Source organism: Choloepus didactylus, chromosome 1 (assembly GCF_015220235.1).
Source record: "Choloepus didactylus isolate mChoDid1 chromosome 1, mChoDid1.pri, whole genome shotgun sequence".
Classification (NCBI taxonomy): domain Eukaryota; kingdom Metazoa; phylum Chordata; class Mammalia; order Pilosa; family Megalonychidae; genus Choloepus; species Choloepus didactylus.
The window spans coordinates 197,138,012-197,159,229 of NC_051307.1; the positions used below are offsets into that span (position 1 = coordinate 197,138,012).

Consider the following 21,218-nt stretch of genomic DNA (forward strand, 5'->3'; position numbering starts at 1 on the left):
ACAGTCAGTTTCAACCTTTACCCTTTGGCCCGATTTGCCCTAGTCTTAACGAGATCTGCTTTATTCATATCTCTGATGTCTGGGCTCTAGTCCAGCTTTTTTTTTTGAACAGTTGCTGTATGCCTAAATACTAATGTTCATATCTGCAGCACTCCATCTCTGAGTTTCAGGTGTAACACAGATACCCAATGCCAGAACTGGGTACTTTTGAACTGGGTGGTACTTAGTTGCTGGCACTTACCACCCTGGGTTTTTTTTAAACCATTTAGAAGTCACCTCAAATGAGACATTTCTTTCAGTAAATGAAGATAGCATTTAGTATGGTGCAAAAACAGAGATAGTGCTGTCCAGCCAACCTCTTCTTCCAGGAGGACTATTGGAAATACATGTTTGGATTTCTCTGGAGAAGGTTGTTTCTGCTTAGCTGATGGACTTCAGAGCAGCTCTACGAGTAATCACACCCTTGCAGCAAGGCTCCCTTTCCACTGTATGCGAGGACAAAGAGGAAATGACACCCATTGAGGTGTTTGCCCTGGAGCTGTTCTCCTCTGGGAGGAGGACATGCTAATTGAACATACCAGGGCTGCTCAGCAAAGCAGGTGTTAAGAGGGAGCCTTGGGGAGGAGTAGGGGTGGGGCAGGGATTAGAGCTTGGCACAAGGTGTGAAGGCACAAGGAAGGGGAGCTTCCTCCACACTCCCACACTCCAGCACACTCTGATTCTGGTGGCCTGTTGATTGCAAGACAGAAGTGCAGTTTTGTTTAGGGTTCACCACTCCAAATCATACAAACAAACGTAAACATAGGACTGTACAACTCAAAGAGCATTCTTTTAATGTTTTTTTGTTTGTTTGTTTTTTTAATTCTTGAACTAGGCAGTGGTAAATGAAGATACCCAAGGAAATGTGAGCCAGCTGCAAGCTGAAGTGAAGAGGCTCAAAGAACAACTGGCCCAGCTTACTTCAGGGCAGGTACTATCAGAAAGCATTCAGATCAGAGGTAAGATAAGCAAAATGTCCTTTACCCTGGGGAAGAACCTGTGCTCATATTAGTATGGGAAAACTCCAATGATAGATGGGCATAACATGACAAGACTACCCAAACTTCTCATAAGTATCTGCTCCTATTTACTCCTTTTCTGTTTATTTCACCTGTATAGGAACATGGTAATTGGTCTGTAATCAGATATCAGAGGCACTGAGTTTTGTGAGATATGGTGGGAAGGGGGAATCAAAATGATTTTGAATAATTCATCCCTAATAAGTGCTAAAAAAAAAACGAATAAATTTCGTTAGAACCATTTTCAAAATTCTGCCACACCATATGTAATCTATATATGGTTACTAAACAAACAGAAACTTACTTTTCTTCATAAAATAGCTAATATGTAGAATGGGTTAACTTGAAATCCCTGATCTAGTGATGACAGTCTAGTTCTTTGAGATTAATTTGGAGCAGTCAAAGTCTGCCTATTTTTGCTCATCTCTTAGTTTTAAAAGTTTGAGAAAGAAACATGTTTTCTCTTTCCCTTTCTTTCTTACTGGGTCAATTACAGACAATGAGAAGGCTAGTTACATGAACTATTTCCGAGAGGCAATGTTATTCTTTAAGAAATCTGAACAGGAAAAGAAGGTAGGAAACTTAATTTAGTATAATGGGGATTTGAGATATTTTAGGTTGGGGGTATGTGGTTTTATTGACTTACAAAGTGAAATAAATGGCACCAAGTAGATAAAGAAAACAAAGGAAGGTTGTGAAAAAAAGCTAATTTTGCCTTTAAAATTAAATGTGAGGTCAGTGTTTGTTAGGGGGCTTATGAAAATTTATGGAAGCTGAATTATTTTTCTTTTTTAACCATAATTAAGAAATTATGAATTTCTCAAGTGTCTGTTAGAAAAAATTAGCCAACTAGAAGACCTCACCCTCAAAAAAGAAAAATTTATTCAATCAAATAAAATGATTGTGAAATTCCGAGAAGATCAAATAATGCGCCTGGAGAAGCTCCACAAGGAAACCCGGGGAAGTTTTCTGCCTGAGGAGCAGGACCGTTTGCTCTCAGAATTAAGGGATGAGATTCAAACTCTGCGAGAACAAGTAAGTACATGGCATTTGCAGTATTTCTAAAAACAAAAGAAATTGAAATGAAATATAACTTTGTCAATGAATACTTATAATTTTTAATGCAGTGGAAATAATTTTAAATAAATTTACCTGACAGAGCATGATTGCGTAATTCCTTTTACCCCCTTTTTCAAAATAGTAAATCCTGAAAGGAAAAGGGAGGAAGTTGCAGTGGTGTTGCTACCATAGCCCTCAGCCCTAGCAGGCCAAGCAGGACTTCACCCCATGGGCAGTTATGGTTTTTAGAATCAGAAGTTTCTTTAGAGTTGAGAATCTTTGACGTTTTTGTTGTTGTTGTTGTTGTTGTTGTTGTTTTCCTTTTCCCTGGGGAGAATGGATGGGTAAAGAGGCAGATTGTTAAAAAACAAAGATAATCTGTTTTGTGTGTGTGTGTGTATGTGTGTCTTTCCACAGTTTTTTATAATACTCAAACTAATAGGATAGATATCATTACTTTTATTCCTTCATACCACAAAAGGCAGCAGGCTGTATGCATTTTTCTGTATCTTTCCATTTTTACTGTTATTTCTTATAGGGCATTCAATCATGGTTGACAGAGAGGTTCCTTATTTATTTATTTTTTATTTTTGTATGGTAATTTAATCAGTACCTTTTGCACGGGTTGTCTGCTGCAGTACACAGCCTTGTGCTTACCTCCTTGGGCTCCTGGGTGAAAGGAGACATAGAATACACATTTTCGATCTGATCACAGTTGCCACATTGCTTTCCACAGTGGTTGCAGCAGGGCACCAGCAGTGCATGCAGGTTCCACATCTTTTCTACAGGATTTTCAGAAAAACATGTTCATTAAGGAAATGTATATAAATACATATGTCTGTAATTCTTCTATGTCACAGATAGATCACCACCCAAGAGTTGCAAAGTACGCTATGGAAAACCATTCCCTCAGGGAGGAGAATAGAAAACTGAGATTGTTAGAGCCTGTGAAAAGAGCCCAAGAAATAGATGCCCAGACCGTTGCAAAACTAGAAAAAGCTTTCTCCGAGGTATCTGACACAGAGAAAATCGACAAAGGTAAGAAATAATTGTTGCGTACGTGCCTTGTAAGGAGAGTCTGTTTTAAAGCACATTTATAGTGCCTTGTAGTTAGAGCCTTCATTTTCACCTCCAGACCTGGTCTGCTAATTTCTTATATGCATACTTATTCTTTTAATTTTTATTAAATTGAATTTTCCTGTATAAAGTATTTGAAATGAAAAGTGCTTAACCATTCACAACATGCATAAATGCAGGGTTGCAATGTTTATCAGCCTGGTGAAGGTCTGTGCAGTGTCGGAGAGCACAGGGGTCAGATTCACGGTCCACCAAGCACAGTGTTTTCGCTGTGTTATCGTGGCTGCCAGTCATACTTGCCAGCGTAGACTTTCTTACTTATTCATTATTTCATACATATTTTTACTGTATGAAAAACGGCTTAGTTAGTGTTGAGTCTGATTTACAGGCTTGGCAGCTATCAGTGTTAATGCCCTGGGATTTGGTAACAAAGTCTGTGTTTGCCCCATTCTTAGAGTTAATATTTTCCTGGTCTTTTATCATACCATGCCTCTACCTTTGTTTCTTTTTAGGCTGAAATTGAAAAAGCCTTAATCTTTTTTATCTGCACTCATAAAGAAGCCTGTCTCCTTGCCTTTAAAATTTTCCTTTTCCAAGCCTGCTTCCATTCTGTTATGACTTAATGAAAGAATACAATTCACTGTGTTCAAGTGTAGAGAGTAGGTTTTAGATGCAAAGCTAAGAACACTTTTTGTTTACTATTTCAACTATTTTTTCCTGTAGTCTTCTGTATTTTGTTGATCATTTTGGCTTCAATAGTACCTTGACTTACTGCTTCAAAGATACTAATGATAATTTCTAGACCCCACCAGTTTGTAAACATCCTTTGTCTCTAAACTACTTTTACATGATATTTTCCCACGCTGAAATTCAGTGCCTCTCAACAGATTCTGTCTTCTAAGCAATTCATTAAAATTAATATTTTCTTCCTGGTGCTATTGCTGCCTTACTATTTCTTTCTTTTTCTAAATAATTTGTAGTCTTAACATTAGCTGCTAGTACTAATTCCTGCAAGATTCATCTTTTAATGTTTTCTCCATCCAGGATTATGCATCTTGTGCTTCATTTTTCATTCTTTCTCCTAATGACAGTGTTACCTTAAATATGTCCCCCCATCCTGTGGCCTCTCAGCTTCTTAAACACAACTTCTAACATTCTTTGACGCACTGTGTTGTATCCTGTGTCTCCTGAGTTACAGGCTCTTGTAGTTCAGGGCTTACTTTAGAACCCATTTCTCATGTTTCTTCCTTATGCTTCCACATTGATAACTGGCAGGGCACTTGGAAAATGTGTACTGTTATTTTTGTCATTTCCAAGACTGGTGTTGTTTCTTTATTATCAGGTCAGCAAGGATACTCTCCTAAAGCTCCGAAAGAGCAGTGTTCATTGGCAAACAGTGAGAAGTTAAAAACACAGCTCCTACAAATTCAGACAGAACTGAATAATTCAAAACAAGAATATGAAGAATTCAAAGAATTAACTAGGTAAAATGTAAATATACATGCATGCTTACCTATTTAATACCGTTTAGTGTTCATTTGCTTAATGTTTAACAGACAATTTAATTAGGCATTTCTCTTTAAATAGTAAACTCTTGTACTAGCAACTAACATGTTTTGACATGAAGTAAAAGAGCTTGCTTCTAGCTCTTTAATATATTTAATGAGCTAGATGAGGCGAATGTTTTAAGTGATACTTTGGTTGAGATGAGTGTCTATTGAACTTACATTATAAATTCTTTTTCTGGTTCCCTAATTTAAATTACTGGTGTTATGAACTAAATAAGGAGTTTTTGAGATTATAGTCTATTAAACAATATCTTATTTGACACAGATTGTGTAAAAGAAAACAAATATAAAAACACATTCATATTATAACTAAGATTAAGCTTATCCTAAAATATAGTTGAAGAAGTGAAAATGCTTGTTTTAAAAATACCATCACAAATAGTTCAAATCATGGACTATTTGGGCTCTTTAATTTGAGCTGTATTATTTACTAGTTACATACCTTAAACAGTCAACAACCTCTTGGAGCCATATTTTACCCAACTGAAAAATGAAAGTAAATTATCTGAAAGAATATTTCTTATTAAGAGTTAATTAACTATAAAGTTATGTGAGAATATAAACTGTAAAGTATTCTATATGTGTATATTATTTATTACTTGAAATACTCAATTTTATAATATCTCTTAGGAAAAGGCAGTTAGAATTGGAATCAGAGCTTCAATCTTTGCAAAAAGCAAACTTTAATCTTGAAAACCTCTTGGAAGCAATCAAAGCCTGCAAGCGGCACGAAGTTTCTCAGCTGAATAAAATTCATGCTGAAACAATTAAGGTAGGGAATGTGGAGCAATACTTTCATCTTAATCAGTGCTGTCTCATTTTGTTAACAGTGGAGAAAAGGTATGAATGATTTTCTCTGTTCATCTCTGGATATAGACAGAATCCATTTCAGACAGTTTATCCGAGGTGTCACTGGTCCTAGGATTCTGATGTAACCCCCAGGGGCAGGGCAGAATAGGAAAGAATACAGCATTTAGAATCACACCTGGATTCAAATTGCAGTCTACCCTTACTGAGCCACATATTTGTTGTCTCTGAATTTGGGGATCGTATTAGAGTTCTCCAGAGAAATAGGACAACAGTTCTATTAATTAATTATAAATTATATAGTTTATAATTATAATATATTTTAATTATAATACAATTAAAAATAATTATAAATTAATAATAAATATTGAGGATTTATTATAGGGGATTGACAAGTCTGAATTCTGTAGGGCAGGTCTTAAGGGGGAAACTTCAAAAAAGATGATTCTGAAATTTGGCATGTCCAGCTCTGTAGGGCAGGCTGCAAGCTGGATACTGATGAAGGTGAAGTTATTTTTCCCAGGAGAAGCTGGCTGGCTGGAGAAGGGGCAGTATTTCTTCTTTCTGACTTCTGAAATTATTGGTTCTGGCTTTGAAACCTCCAATGATGGGATGAAAACACTCCCCTCATTGCTGAGGGCAATCTCCTTTGTTTATTGTAGATGCAATCAGCTGTACATGCAATCAACTGACTAACGGTGTAAACCCATCTACAAAATACCCTCACTGTAACAATCAGGCCAGCACTTGCTTGGCCAAGGAACTGGGCATCATATCAAGTTGACACTTGAAATATTAACCATGACAGGAATAAAGATAATTTAATTGTAGGTTTGTTAGAGCATTAAATGAGATAATTGATAAAGTGCCGGGTACATGGTGGATATTGGTAAATTGCAGCTGTTTTACAATGTATTGTGTGCTCAAAGTTTTCAGTGGAAGAATAGAAATCCTAAGAACAATGGCTACTTAATGAAAATAGGTACCACTGGGAGTAACAGGAGGTCCCCACCCCAATCCCCAACCCCAAATAACCTATAGACCTCAAAAAAGAAAAACTGTGCAAGCCTCTGAGAATGAGGAGAGAGAAGGGAAAATATACAAGGAAAGCAAAAGTTTGAGAAGGTGATGATGATGATGAGTTCAGATTCTCTGAGAGTTAAAAAAAACCTTAATGCATCTTAAGCTTAAAAAAGGTTTATGTATCTATAATGGTTATTTTTAGCAGTGATGCTTCTTGTGTCATTTAATAGAAGACTGATTTTTTTTAAATTCAGTTTTATTAAGATATAGTCACATACCCTACAATCATCCACAGTTTACAATCAGTTGTTCACAGTATTATCATACAGTTGTGCCTTCATCACCAAAATCCATTTTCATTACTCCAAAAAAAAAATAATAATAAAAACAAGAATAAAAATATAAGTAAAGAAGAACACCCAAAACACCCCATCCTCTCCATTCCCCTTATTATTCATTTATATTTTTTTCCCATTTTTCTACTCATCTGTCCATACCCTGGATAGAGGAAGTGTGAGCCCAAGGTTTCCACAATCACACAGTCACACCATGTAAGCTACATAGTTATACAATCATCTTTAGGAATCAAGGCTACTGGGTTTCAGTTCAACAGTTTCAGATATTTCCTTCTATATTCCAATACACTAAAAAGTAAAAAGGGATATCTATATAACGAATAAGAATTACCTCCAGAATGACTTCTCGACTCCATTTGAAGTCTCTCAGCCACTGAAACTTTTTTTGTTTCATTTTGCTTCCCCCTTTTGGTCAAGAAGACTTTCTCAATCCCACAGTGCCTGGTCCAGGCTCATCCCTGGGAGTCATGTCCCATATTGCCAGGGAGATTTACACCCTGGGAGTCATGTCCCACTTGGTAGGTAGGACAATGAGTTTACTGCAGAGTTGGCTTAGAGAAAGAGGCCACATCTGAGCAACAAAAGGAGTTCTCTGGGGGTGACTCTTAGGTGCAATTCTAGTAGGCTTAGCCTCTGCTTTGCGGTAACAAGCTTCATGAGGGCAAGCCCCAAGATCAAGGGCTTGGCATAACAGAAGACTGATTTTTAAAATAATTTTATTTGAATTTTTGTGGAGGTAATACATTCACATGACTGAAGGTCATGGATATACAGAAGGTACGTGGATATACTGAAGGTACAAAGGATACACAGACACAAGTCTCTTTCCTTTTGCTTTCCTTCCAGACAACCAAGACCCTCCTTAGAGGCAACGAATGCTACCAAGCCTTTTTGATTTCTGTTTTCCTTCTTGTTCTTATGTTCTTATTTTACACAAATGGTAGCATACTGGGCACTTTGTTCTACACCTTGGTTTTTTATTTTTTATTTTTTAACAACAATATTTTTAGAGTTTGTCACATGTCGAGGGGGGGAGTTTTCTCTCTGTTTTTTATTTTTGTTTTGGCAGCTGAACAAGAATCTTTTGTGGGTTTTTTAATGATTTATTTAATCTAGAAAATGAAACTTTTTTCTGATAAAGGTACAACATGGCTTTTTCTTTGCTTTTTAAAGAAAGTGGTCCTTAAAATCTGTTAGTGAAAGAAGTGACTTTAAAAGCCTTGCAGAATTGAATATATTTCATTAAAACTGAATTAAAAAAAAAAAAGCCTTGCAGAATATTGCCAAATATTTTATAATCCTATGTCTGTAGCATTTTAGCACAGTAAAATTACAGAACTTGAAGCACCTTGGCATTCTAGTCGTACCTCTTCTATTTATAGCTGAGCAGACAGTACTAAGGGGATTAAAAGGTTTACCAAGGTTGGCATAGCAATTCATATCTTTTGTTGTTAATTTTTAATTACATGAATACTTAACGAATATATTCTCCTTGTTTAAAAGCAATATACATATATGTGTATATATGTATATGTGTGTGTATATACGTATGTAGGTATATATGTATGTGTGTATATATATGTATAGGTATATAAAAGTTAAGGTTTGAAAGAGCCAGGAGAAATTAAAGCAAAGCACAAAACAAGACCATCCCCCAAACCACCTTCTTCTGTAGAGGGGCCATGAAGTTCATGTTTGGTTTGAGCATGGTCAAGATTCCCAAAAAGAGAAACAACACATAACCAAGCAAATAGGTTCACAATGCTACCAATTTCTGTATGAATGTGGAAGATGCTCTTGAAGCCAGCTTGAAAGCAGGGCATGAACAGTCTGTGGCCATGTAGCAGGTAGCCATTGTACTTCAGTCAGTTGGGGTGCCCTTCCAACATCCCTTCCAGATCTTGTATATAAAATCCTCCATCTTCTTCATGGCCTGGTGGGCTTCCAGGCGAAGTATCAGTACCCACACTACCTCCTCTTTTTCCTGAGCTACTGGGCATGACTGCTTTTCTTCAGCTTTTGTTGGGTTGGCAATTACTCATTTACCCTTTCTCTTCTAGCAGGAGTCCTAGATCAGCCAGTTACACCATGCCAGTTTCCCTGTTACTGGTAGGAGACCCATTTCCCTGTGCCACCACAGATCCTTTGTGGGAAGATAGCTGACTGGTATCTCAATACCATGAAGCTTCCGCTTGAAAAAAGTATAGGGTTTCTCAGCCCCTGGGAGCAGAGATTTCCCTATTGTTGTAGACACACCCAGAAGGCAGGCTCCACTGTAGTCAGGGATCCTAGTGGCTACCAGATCTTCAGCCCTCTCCCTTGGTCATGTATTTTTTTTCCTTTCTCAAATGCTACATACCCATCACTTTTCACAACCCACAAGATTAAATAATATTTATCCATATAGAATGCATTTTAATAAAGCATACTACCTCAATTTTCCTACACCTTCTTTTATTTCTTGAGAATTCAACTGCACAACAAATATATATATATATTTTAAATTTTTAATACAAGCATTTAAGTGTGGAATTTAGATCAGTCAATTGATATTTGACCATTGCTTTATTGATATTTATTGATATTGTTTGCAAGTTTGTTTTTTTTTTCTTTTTGTCACTATTTTAAAAATGAATGCTGTAATAAACAGCCTTGTCTTTTTAATCTGATATGCTAATTCTTTTTGTTTCTCAAATAAATGAGCACAGGTTCTTCCATTAAAAAAAAAAAAAAAAAAAGTTAAGGTTATAGTTTCTTTTGAGCACCACTGCCAATTGGGTCCAATCTATTCCTTCATCTCCCATCCATGGAGATAATTTATCAATCCTTTTTCTTAGCAATCTGTTCTCTTAGCATTTTTTGTATAGTAATCCTTTTTCTTAGCATTTTTGTACAGCACATGTACATGGACTGAGAAAATAATGTCAAGTTGTTTCACAGATGGTTGTTTTTAAAAAAACAAATGATGACATACTACACGTTATTCTGCAATGTGTTTTTTTAATTTTTAAAATTTAAAAAATTTTTTTATTTTTATCATGTTTTTTATTGTGGAATATAACAAATACATAAAAGTGACAGCTTTTCAAGTGCAATTTAACAAGTAGCTAGAGAGCAAATTTCAAAGAATATTATAGGTTACAATTCCACAGTTTCAGTTATTTCTTTATTATGAAATATAACATATACAAAAAGGTAATATCTTTTAAAGTATGATTTAACAAGTAGATATATAGGAAATTTCCAAAGTTATTATGAGTTATAGTACCATAGTTTCAGTGATTTCCTTATTGTGAAATATAATATATACAAAAAGTTATAGCTTTCAAGTTACAATTTAACAAGTAGCTATAGAACAAATTTCAAAGGATGCTATGGGTTACAGTTCCAACATTTCAATTCTTTCCTTCTAACTATTCGAATACCCTAGCAACTAAGAAAAACAAACTTATACAGAAATCCAGTATTCATAATCCTTTGTTAAATTCCATCTTGTCTGTTGCTACTCCTACCTCTAGTTTAATCACTTTCCCCATCTTCAGAGATTGTGCTTCTTTATTCAACTCAGTGATGTAACTTGAGTCTTATCACGTTAGCTAGTACCTAGAGCTCCCGCTCCTCATTTTAAACGTAGGCTTCCATGGATTAAATGGAATAACCCGTAGCTTATTTAGGTAATTTCCAGGGCGAGCCATCTTGGGTAGATTTTGCAAAAGAGAAATGGTAGTCTCCTTGTGGTAGGATGTCTCATCATTTGAGTTTGTCCTGATAAAGTACCCTCCACGTGGCTGCACTATGTGCCTTCCAGAATAGGAGCTCTCATTCCCCAGCATTGTCCCCACTAATTGGCATTGTCAGATTCTTAGTTTGCTAGTCTGGTGGGTGAAAATTTGTCTCCTTAAGTTTTAATTCTCATTTCCCTCATTTCTAGTAAGATCAAAATCTTTTCATATGTTTATTGTCCATCTTACGTCCTTTTCAATGAAAAAAAAAGCCCTTTTTCCAATAAGCCATTTATCTTTTTCTTTTGATTTGTAGTCTTTATGTATTAATCTTTTGTTTGTTGTATATACAGACAATAGATTCTGCCATCATGTTGCTTATCTTTCATTTTTGCATGTGATCCCTTTTGTTACACAGAAGTTTAACATTTTTGATGTAGCCAAGTTTATTGGTCTTTTATCTTTGTGACTTCTTCTATGTGTTCTTTTATGTGCCTTCTTTTAGGTCTGGGCCTTAAAAGCCCAGACAACCCCCAGATCATCAATATGTTCTTTTTTCTTTTTTTTTTTTTAACTGCTTTTATAATTTTTTTACTTTGAAAAGTTTAATGCATCTACTAACTTGTTTATTAATGGTGTGAGATAGGGATGTTTTTTAATAGTCCATGTTTTTCCATGAAAATTTGAAATTTTTTATATAAATGGATCTATTTTTGGTCTTTGTATTTTGTTCTAATGTTCTCTTTGACTATTTGGATGCTTATAATGCACTGTTTTAATGATCATATCTTTATAATGTGTTTTTTTATTGGCCAGTCGAAGTCTCAGTTTTCTCTATTTTTAATCATCATGTCTCCTCTTGCACACTTATTCTTTGTATGAAGTTTGAAATCAGCTTATCAAGTTTCATTTTTTAAAATTCTTACTAAAAATTGTCTTGAGAATGCATTGAATTGATAGATTTGTTTCCACCTGGGCATTTCCATGCTACCTCTGAAGGACACTTTCTTTTGATGAGTAGAATTTCACTTTTATCCTCTCTGTTCACAAAATTGCTAAAGACACTTTTATTCCCCTTGTATGCTAATGTTATTTTCCATAATCGTTTTTTGCTGCAGATTATAACTACACCGACTAAGGCTTATCAGCTTCGATCTCGACTCGTACCAAAATTAAGCCCTGAAATGGGGAGCTTTGTGTCTGTAAACACTCAGAATTCTAGCAAATTGGATAATGATATCTTAAATGAGCCAGTTCCACCTGAGATGAGTGAACAAGCTTTTGAAGCTATTTCTGAGGAGCTTAGAATAATGCAGGTAATGTTTAGTTTTAGAAAAAATAAATATTTGGATGTTCACTTAAACAAATTTCTTTTGTCTATCATTTTAACTTTATAATTTACAGTGTTCAAATCTATATAGTATTAAACTCATATATATATGTAATATTAAGAGAAAATACTAACCTTATCAGGAACAGTTTGAATGCTGCACGTAATAGGATCAGAGGCCAAATTACAATAAAACTAGGAGAAATATGTATCAAGAAAGTTGAGATCCCAATATAAATGACTCTTTCAAGTAGTTTCATCGCAACGGATAAAAATATATTTTTAAGTGTAGGGAGTGAACAGGTCCCTGACTTGGAAATCAGCCCATTGTTTTTCATTACTTAGTTTTAATTATAGAAGTTGTAGGTCTACAGAAAAATCATGCATAAAATACGGACTAACCATATATAACCCTATTACTAACACATTGCATTAGTATGGTACATTCGCTACAATTCATGAAAGAACATTTTTATAATGATATTAATAACTATAGTCCATCATTTACAATAGGGTTTGTTTTTATTCTAGTAACATGTATACAACCTAACACTTCCCCTTTAACCACATTGAAGCATATAATTCAGTGCTGTCAATTACATTCACAATGTATTCACCATCTGTTACCAAAACTTTATGATCAACCCAAGTAGAAACTCTGTACGATTTAAGCATTAACTCCTCATTCCCTACGCCTACTCCATCCCTTGATAACCTTTGAGTTTGCTTATTCTAATTATTTCATATCAATGAGGTCATACAATATTTGTCAGCCATTCTTGTTCTTTTAATTTGCCTTGTAATATTTAGCAAGTTACTCTCCAGTTTCTTTGGGCTTTGGTTACTGCATGTGTAAAATGACCAGTTTGCCATTATCTTCAACATCCAGAACTGGTTTATGTGGCAGAATGTAGAATCTGCCATTGAAAGTTAAAATAGTTGAAAGAATCTTACACAGATAAATTTATAGATAGCATTTGGCTTATTTGAAAGAACATGAAGTTTGATCATCTCAGAACACCAGTTGAACTCGGATGATTTCGTGATTTTTTAAAAAGCATTTTATACTGTCCAGTAAAGTTTGGAGTAGACCAGACCACCCCAAATCCCAGTAATTTGCACTTTCATGGGCTTGGAGTCTTTTCTAGAAAGGTCACTCCATGTACCCCAAGGAAGCTTCTTAAGAAGTCTTGAGATGGCGCTATTATTTAATCCAGGATTTTAATTTTAATATGTAATTTTAATCATTTCTTACCTTTGTGTTTAAAATTTCCACTTTGATGGAACCCAGGTATAATTCTGAAATATGGGATATCAAAATAGTTTTCTGGCTTCAAACAGGCATTTGATACTTGGGGCATATGAGGTTTGTTTTGAGTGTGTGTGCTGTTTTCAGTGCAGAAGAAATGGGGGAATTTTAGAAAATTCCATTAAAAGAATTTCTGACAGCTGAACTTTTTATGTTTCAGGAACAAATGAGTGCTCTCCAAGACAAGGTGGATGAAAAAGAGCATAAAAACCTGAAACTTCAACAGCATATTGACAAACTGGAACATCATTCTACACAAATGCAAGAGGTGAGACGGAAAGTATAGCCTCATAAAATATATGAAACATATCCGCAAAGTAAGAGTATTACTGGTAGAATATGACTTCCTTTTAGTTAAGCCTTAGTTAAGGCTTCTTTGGGTTTTATTCTCTACTTGATTCCTTAGCTTACCTTTTTCGATAATGAGACAAACATCCCTAGACTGAATTCTGTCTAGATTAGTCAATATTGCAAATGGATCCTTTGAGTTGTTTGGAATTAAGCAAAATGAACAGGCCAGATTCTTACAATGCTCCTTTACTTTGTTGATCATCCTCACTGTAGTTGACTAGGACAGACAATTTTCTTCTGTTCAGAGACCTTAAAACTAAATTTTAAAAACAATAGCAAGTTATCAGTTTGGAGTGTGTCTTAGCATGCCAATATTCCTTTTCCATTAAATTTATCTTTTTCCCAAAGCTTTTCTTATTAGAAAGAAATGATTGGACCAAAAAGCAGCAGGAGCATCTCTCACAGTTAAATGTCCTTGAAAAGCAGCTGCGAGAAACTGAAACTAAGAATGACTGTAAGTTTGAACAACTGGGAGCTTTGTGATCAGAAGGAATACTATAACTCAATATCTTTTTACTTATATAAATAAGTCCCCTATGCTGTTTGTTTTAAATTAGACAGGCTAGACATGAGTTTGCACAGCAGTAGTAAGCAACTGTAATATATCCTACAGGATAATTTTCTTTAGGACTGCCCACATTACATATGATAAAAATTTTTGCTGAACATGTTATACTGTTTTGAAAATGAATAAATGGTTTTGAATTTATAAGATGAATAATGTTTTAATAGTGCCAAAATAAAACATAATTTATGTATCTGTATATGTGGTAATATTATTTGATTCCTAGATTTTCAATTTTTTTCTCCCTTCATCAAAGTATTTGCCTTAGTCTGTAATAAAACTAAAACAAAAGACAGCCACTGTATTTTCTTTGACCTAAAAAGTTACCTAATTTTGTTTCCAATTGGAGTTTACTTAGAAGACTGGAAGTGTTTAACCCATGTTGGGAAATACTGGGAAATTTCCAAGGAATTTTTATTTTTTAATAAGTAAGATTAAGTCACTTAAAATATGTTAAAATTCTATTTTTTCCTTATATTAAGAGTTTTATGTTTTTCATCTCTGCCCCCTTTATCATTTATTTATTTGTTTTTATTGTGGGGACATATGTACAACATAAACTCTACCGTTTTAACCACTTTCAAGTATACAGTTCAGTGGTGGTAAATATATTCACAGTGTTGTACTCCTGTCACCACCATTCATTCCCAAAAACATTTCCATCACCCCAAACAGAAATTCTGCACCCATTAAGCATTAACTCCCCATTCACCTTACCCCTGGTAACCTGTAATTTTTCTGTCTATGAATCTGCATTATATTAAGACTTTTGATCCATACACTACTGGAAAAATCTAGAAAAGCCAAGTGATCCACAGTTTACCAAAGACCATGAGTAAGGGACAGAAAAAAAACATATCTCAGAGCTCCTAGGGACCTAATGGTTAGTTGTTCAACCTCTTCACTTAAAATGGTCTCTTCATCTTGTTTCTGCTGATTATTAGAAGAGCACCTATCAAATTTTATTTCCCTAGTTTATAAAAATATTTGTAGAGAGGCGGGGCAAGATGGCAGACTGGTGAGCTGTAAGTTTTAGTTACTCCTCCAGGAAAGTAGGTAAAAAGCCAGGAACTGCGTGGACTGGACACCACAGAGCAATCTGTCTTTGGGCATACTTCATACAACACTCATGAAAACGTGGAACTGCTGAGATCAGCGAAATCTGTAAGTTTTTGCGGCCAGGGGACCCGCGCCCCTCCCTGCCAGGCTCAGTCCCGTGGGAGGAGGGGCTGTCAGCTCCGGGAAGGAGAAGGGAGAACTGCAGTGGCTGCTCTTATCGAAAACTCATTCTACTGATTCAAACTCCAACCATAGATAGACTGAGACCAGACACCAGAGACTCTGAGAGCAGCCAGCCCAGCAGAGAGGAGACAGGCATAGAAAAAAAACAACACGAAAAACTCCAAAATAAAAGCAGAGGATTTTTGGAGTTCTGGTGAACACAGAAAGGGGAAGGGCGGAGCTCAGGCCTTGAGGCGCATATGCAAATCCCGAAGCAAAGCTGATCTCTCTGCCCTGTGCACCTTTCCTTAATGGCCCTGGTTGCTTTGTCTCTTAGCATTTCAATAACCCATTAGATCTCTGAGGAGGGCCGTTTTCTTTTGTTTTTTTTTTTAAATCCTTTTTGCTTTTTCTAAAACAATTACTCTAAGAAGCTCAATACAGAAAGCTTCAAAGAATTGCAGTTTGGGCACGTCAAGTCAAGAGCAGAACTAAGAGAGCTCTGAGACAAAAGGCAATAATCCAGTGGCTGAGAAAATTCACTAAACACCACAACTTCCCAAGAAAAGGGGGGTGTCCGCTCACAGCCACCATCCTGGTGGACAGGAAACACTCCTGCCCATCGCCAGCCCCATAGCCCAGAGCTGCCCCAGACAACCCAGTGTGACGGAAGTGCTTCAAATAACAGGCACACACCACAAAACTGGGCGTGGACATTAGCCTTCCCTGCAACCTCAGCTGAATGTCCCAGAGCTGGGAAGGGGGAGCAGTGTGAATTAACAGAGCCCCATTCAGCCATCAATTGAGCAGACTGGGAGCCTCCCAACACAGCCCAGCAGCCCAGAACTGCCCTGGGGGGACGGCACTCACCTGTGACATAGCACAGTCATCCCTCAACAGAGGACCCAGGGTGCACAGCCTGGAAGAGGGGCCCACTTGCAAGTCTCAGGAGCCATACGCCAATACCAAAGACTTGTGGGTCAGTGGCAGAGACAAACTGTGGCAGGACTGAACTGAAGGATTAGACTATTGCAGCAGCTTTAAAACTCTAGGATCATCAGGGAGATTTGATTGTTAGGGCCACCCCCCCTCCCCGACTGCCCAGAAACACGCCCCACATACAGGGCAGGCAACACCAACTACACACGCAAGCTTGGTACACCAATTGGGCCCCACAAGACTCACTCCCCCACTCACCAAAAAGGCTAAGCAGGGGAGATCTGGCTTGTGGAGAACAGGTGGCTCGTGGACGCCACCTGCTGGTTAGTTAGAGAAAGTGTACTCCACGAAGCTGTAGATCTGATAAATTAGAGATAAGGACTTCAATAGGTCTACAAACCCTAAAAGAACCCTATCAAGTTCAGCAAATGCCACGAGGCCAAAAACAACAGAAAATTATAAAGCATATGAAAAAACCAGACGATATGGATAACCCAAGCCCAAGCACCCAAATCAAAAGACCAGAAGAGACACAGCACCTAGAGCAGCTACTCAAAGAACTAAAGATGAACAATGAGACCATAGTACGGGATATGAAGGAAATCAAGAAGACCCTAGAAGAGCATAAAGAAGACATTGCAAGACTAAATAAAAAAATGGATGATCTTATGGAAATTAAAGAAACTGTTGACCAAATTAAAAAGATTCTGGACACTCATAGTACAAGACTAGAGGAAGTTGAACAACGAATCAGTGACCTGGAAGATGACAGAATGGAAAATGAAAGCATAAAAGAAAGAATGGGGAAAAAAATTGAAAAACTCGAAATGGACCTCAGGGATATGATAGATAATATGAAACGTCCGAATATAAGACTCATTGGTGTCCCAGAAGGGGAAGAAAAGGGTAAAGGTCTAGGAAGAGTATTCAAAGAAATTGTTGGGGAAAACTTCCCAAATCTTCTAAACAACATAAATACACAAATCATAAATGCTCAGCGAACTCCAAATAGAATAAATCCAAAAAAACCCACTCCGAGACATATACTGATCACACTGTCAAACACAGAAGAGAAGGAGCAAGTTCTGAAAGCAGCAAGAGAAAAGCAATTCACCACATACAAAGGAAACAGCATAAGACTAAGTAGTGACTACTCAGCAGCCACCATGGAGGCAAGAAGGCAGTGGCACGATATATTTAAAATTCTGAGTGAGAGGAATTTCCAGCCAAGAATACTTTATCCAGCAAAGCTCTCCTTCAAATTTGAGGGAGAGCTTAAATTTTTCACAGACAAAGAAATGCTGAGAGAATTTGCTAACAAGAGACCTGCCCTACTGGAGATACTAAAGGGAGCCCTACAGACAGAGAAACAAAGACAGGACAGAGAGACTTGGAGAAAGGTTCAGTACTAAAGAGATTCGGTATGGGTACAATAAAGGATATTAATAGAGAGAGGGAAAAATATGGCAAACATAATCCAAAGGATAAGATGGCCGATTCAAGAAATGCCTTCACGGTTTTAACGTTGAATGTAAATGGATTAAACTCCCCAATTAAAAGATATAGATTCGCAGAATGGATCAAAAAAAATGAACCATCAATATGTTGCATACAAGAGACTCATCTTAGACACAGGGACACAAAGAAACTGAAAGTGAAAGGATGGAAAAAAATATTTCATGCAAGCTAGAGCCAAAAGAAAGCAGGTGTAGCAATATTAATCTCAGATAAAATAGACTTCAAATGCAGGGATGTTTTGAGAGACAAAGAAGGCCACTACATACTAATAAAAGGGGCAATTCAGCAAGAAGAAATAACAATCGTAAATGTCTATGCACCCAATCAAGGTGCCACAAAATACATGAGAGAAACACTGGCAAAACTAAAGGAAGCAATGGATGTTTCCACAATAATTGTGGGAGACTTCAACACATCACTCTCTCCTATAGATAGATCAACCAGACAGAAGACCAATAAGGAAATTGAAAACCTAAACAATCTGATAAATGAATTAGATTTAACAGACATCTACAGGACATTACATCCCAAATCACCAGGATACACATACTTTTCTAGTGCTCACGGAACTTTCTCCAGAATAGATCATATGCTGGGACATAAAACAAGCCTCAATAAATTTAAAAAGATTGAAATTATTCAAAGCACATTCTCTGACCACAATGGAATACAATTAGAAGTCAATAACCATCAGAGACTTAGAAAATTCACAAATACCTGGAGGTTAAACAACACACTCCTAAACAATCAGTGGGTTAAAGAAGAAATAGCAAGAGAAATTGCTAAATATATGGAGACGAATGAAAATGAGAACACAACATACCAAAACCTATGGGATGCAGCAAAAGCAGTGCTAAGGGGGAAATTTATAGCACTAAACGCATATATTAAAAAGGAAGAAAGAGCCAAAATCAAAGAACTAATGGATCAACTGAAGAAGCTAGAAAATGAACAACAAACCAATCCTAAACCAAGTACAAGAAAAGAAATAACAAGGATTAAAGCAGAAATAAATGACATAGAGACCAAAAATCAATAGAGAGGATAAATATCACCAAAAGTTGGTTCTTTGAGAAGATCAACAAGATTGACAAGCCCCTAGCTAGACTGACAAAATCAAAAAGAGAGAAGACCCATATAAACAAAATAATGAATGAAAAAGGTGACATAACTGCAGATCCTGAAGAAATTAAAAAAATTATAAGAGGATATTATGAACAACTGTATGGCAACAAACTGGATAATGTAGAAGAAATGGACAATTTCCTGGAAACATATGAACAACCTAGACTGACCAGAGAAGAAATAGAAGACCTCAACCAACCCATCACAAGCAACGAGATCCAATCAGTCATCAAAAATCTTCCCACAAATAAATGCCCAGGGCCAGATGGCTTCACAGGGGAATTCTACCAAACTTTCCAGAAAGAACTGACACCAATCTTACTCAAACTCTTTCAAAACACTGAAAAAAATGGAACACTACCTAACTCATTTTATGAAGCTAACATCAATCTAATACCAAAACCAGGCAAAGATGCTACAAAAAAGGAAAACTACCGGCCAATCTCCCTAATGAATATAGATGCAAAAATCCTCAACAAAATACTTGCAAATCGAATCCAAAGACACATTAAAAAAATCATACACCATGACCAAGTGGGGTTCATTCCAGGCATGCAAGGATGGTTCAACATAAGAAAAACAATCAATGTATTACAACACATTAAAAACTCGAAAGGGAAAAATCAATTGATCATCTCAATAGATGCTGAAAAAGCATTTGACAAAATCCAACATCCCTTTTTGATAAAAACACTTCAAAAGGTAGGAATTGAAGGAAACTTCCTCAACATGATAAAGAGCATATATGAAAAACCCACAGCCAGCATAGTACTCAATGGTGAGAGACTGAAAGCCTTCCCTCTAAGATCAGGAACAAGACAAGGATGCCCGCTGTCACCACTGTTATTCAACATTGTGCTGGAAGTGCTAGCCAGGGCAATCCGGCAAGACAAAGAAATAAAAGGCATCCAAATTGGAAAAGAAGAAGTAAAACTGTCATTGTTTGCAGATGATATGATCTTATATCTAGAAAACCCTGAGAAATCAACGATACACCTACTAGAGCTAATAAACAAATTTAGCAAAGTAGCGGGATACAAGATTAATGCACATAAGTCAGTAATGTTTCTATATGCTAGAAATGAACAAACTGAAGAGACACTCAAGAAAAAGATACCATTTTCAATAGCAACTAAAAAAATCAAGTACCTAGGAATAAACTTAACCAAAGATGTAAAAGACCTATACAAAGAAAACTACATAACTCTACTAAAAGAAATAGAAGGGGACCTTAAAAGATGGAAAAATATTCCATGTTCATGGATAGGAAGACTAAATGTCATTAAGATGTCAATTCTACCCAAACTCATCTACAGATTCAATGCAATCCCAATCAAAATTCCAACAACCTACTTTGCAGACTTGGAAAAGCTAGTTATCAAATTTATTTGGAAAGGGAAGATGCCTCGAATTGCTAAAGACACTCTAAAAAAGAAAAACGAAGTGGGAGGACTTACACTCCCTGACTTTGAAGCTTATTATAAAGCCACAGTTGCCAAAACAGCATGGTACTGGCACAAAGATAGACATATAGATCAATGGAATCGAATTGAGAATTCAGAGATAGACCCTCAGATCTATGGCCGACTGATCTTTGATAAGGCCCCCAAAGTCACCGAACTGAGCCATAATGGTCTTTTCAACAAATGGGGCTGGGAGAGTTGGATATCCATATCCAAAAGAATGAAAGAGGACCCCTACCTCACCCCCTACACAAAAATTAACTCAAAATGGACCAAAGATCTCAATATAAAAGAAAGTACCATTAAACTCCTAGAAGATAATGTAGGAAAACATCTTCAAGACCTTGTATTAGGAGGCCACTTCCTAGACTTTACACCCAAAGCACAAGCAACAAAAGAGAAAATAGATAAATGGGAACTCCTCAAGCTTAGAAGTTTCTGCACCTCAAAGGAATTTCTCAAAAAGGTAAAGAGGCAGCCAACTCAATGGGAAAAAATTTTTGGAAACCATGTATCTGACAAAAGACTGATATCTTGCATATACAAAGAAATCCTACAACTCAATGACAATAGTACAGACAGCCCAATTATAAAATGGGCAAAAGATATGAAAAGACAGTTCTCTGAAGAGGAAATACAAATGGCCAAGAAACACATGAAAAAATGTTCAGCTTCACTAGCTATTAGAGAGATGCAAATTAAGACCACAATGAGATACCATCTAACA

The 21,218-nt window shown here is 36.4% G+C and overlaps 1 protein-coding gene across 1 annotated transcript in view; it reads left to right on the forward strand.

Annotated features, from left to right (window-relative positions):
* The window catches only part of KIF15 (kinesin family member 15), a 102,398-nt gene that overhangs the window by 49,814 nt on the left and 31,366 nt on the right, over window positions 1-21,218 (forward strand). The window contains exons 11-19 of the mRNA XM_037848847.1: window positions 875-998; window positions 1,555-1,631; window positions 1,884-2,093; window positions 2,978-3,155; window positions 4,537-4,678; window positions 5,393-5,534; window positions 11,789-11,986; window positions 13,470-13,577; window positions 14,009-14,114. Of these exons, the coding sequence (XP_037704775.1) occupies window positions 875-998; window positions 1,555-1,631; window positions 1,884-2,093; window positions 2,978-3,155; window positions 4,537-4,678; window positions 5,393-5,534; window positions 11,789-11,986; window positions 13,470-13,577; window positions 14,009-14,114 (1,285 nt within the window). The remainder of the gene's footprint in view (window positions 1-874; window positions 999-1,554; window positions 1,632-1,883; window positions 2,094-2,977; window positions 3,156-4,536; window positions 4,679-5,392; window positions 5,535-11,788; window positions 11,987-13,469; window positions 13,578-14,008; window positions 14,115-21,218) is intronic.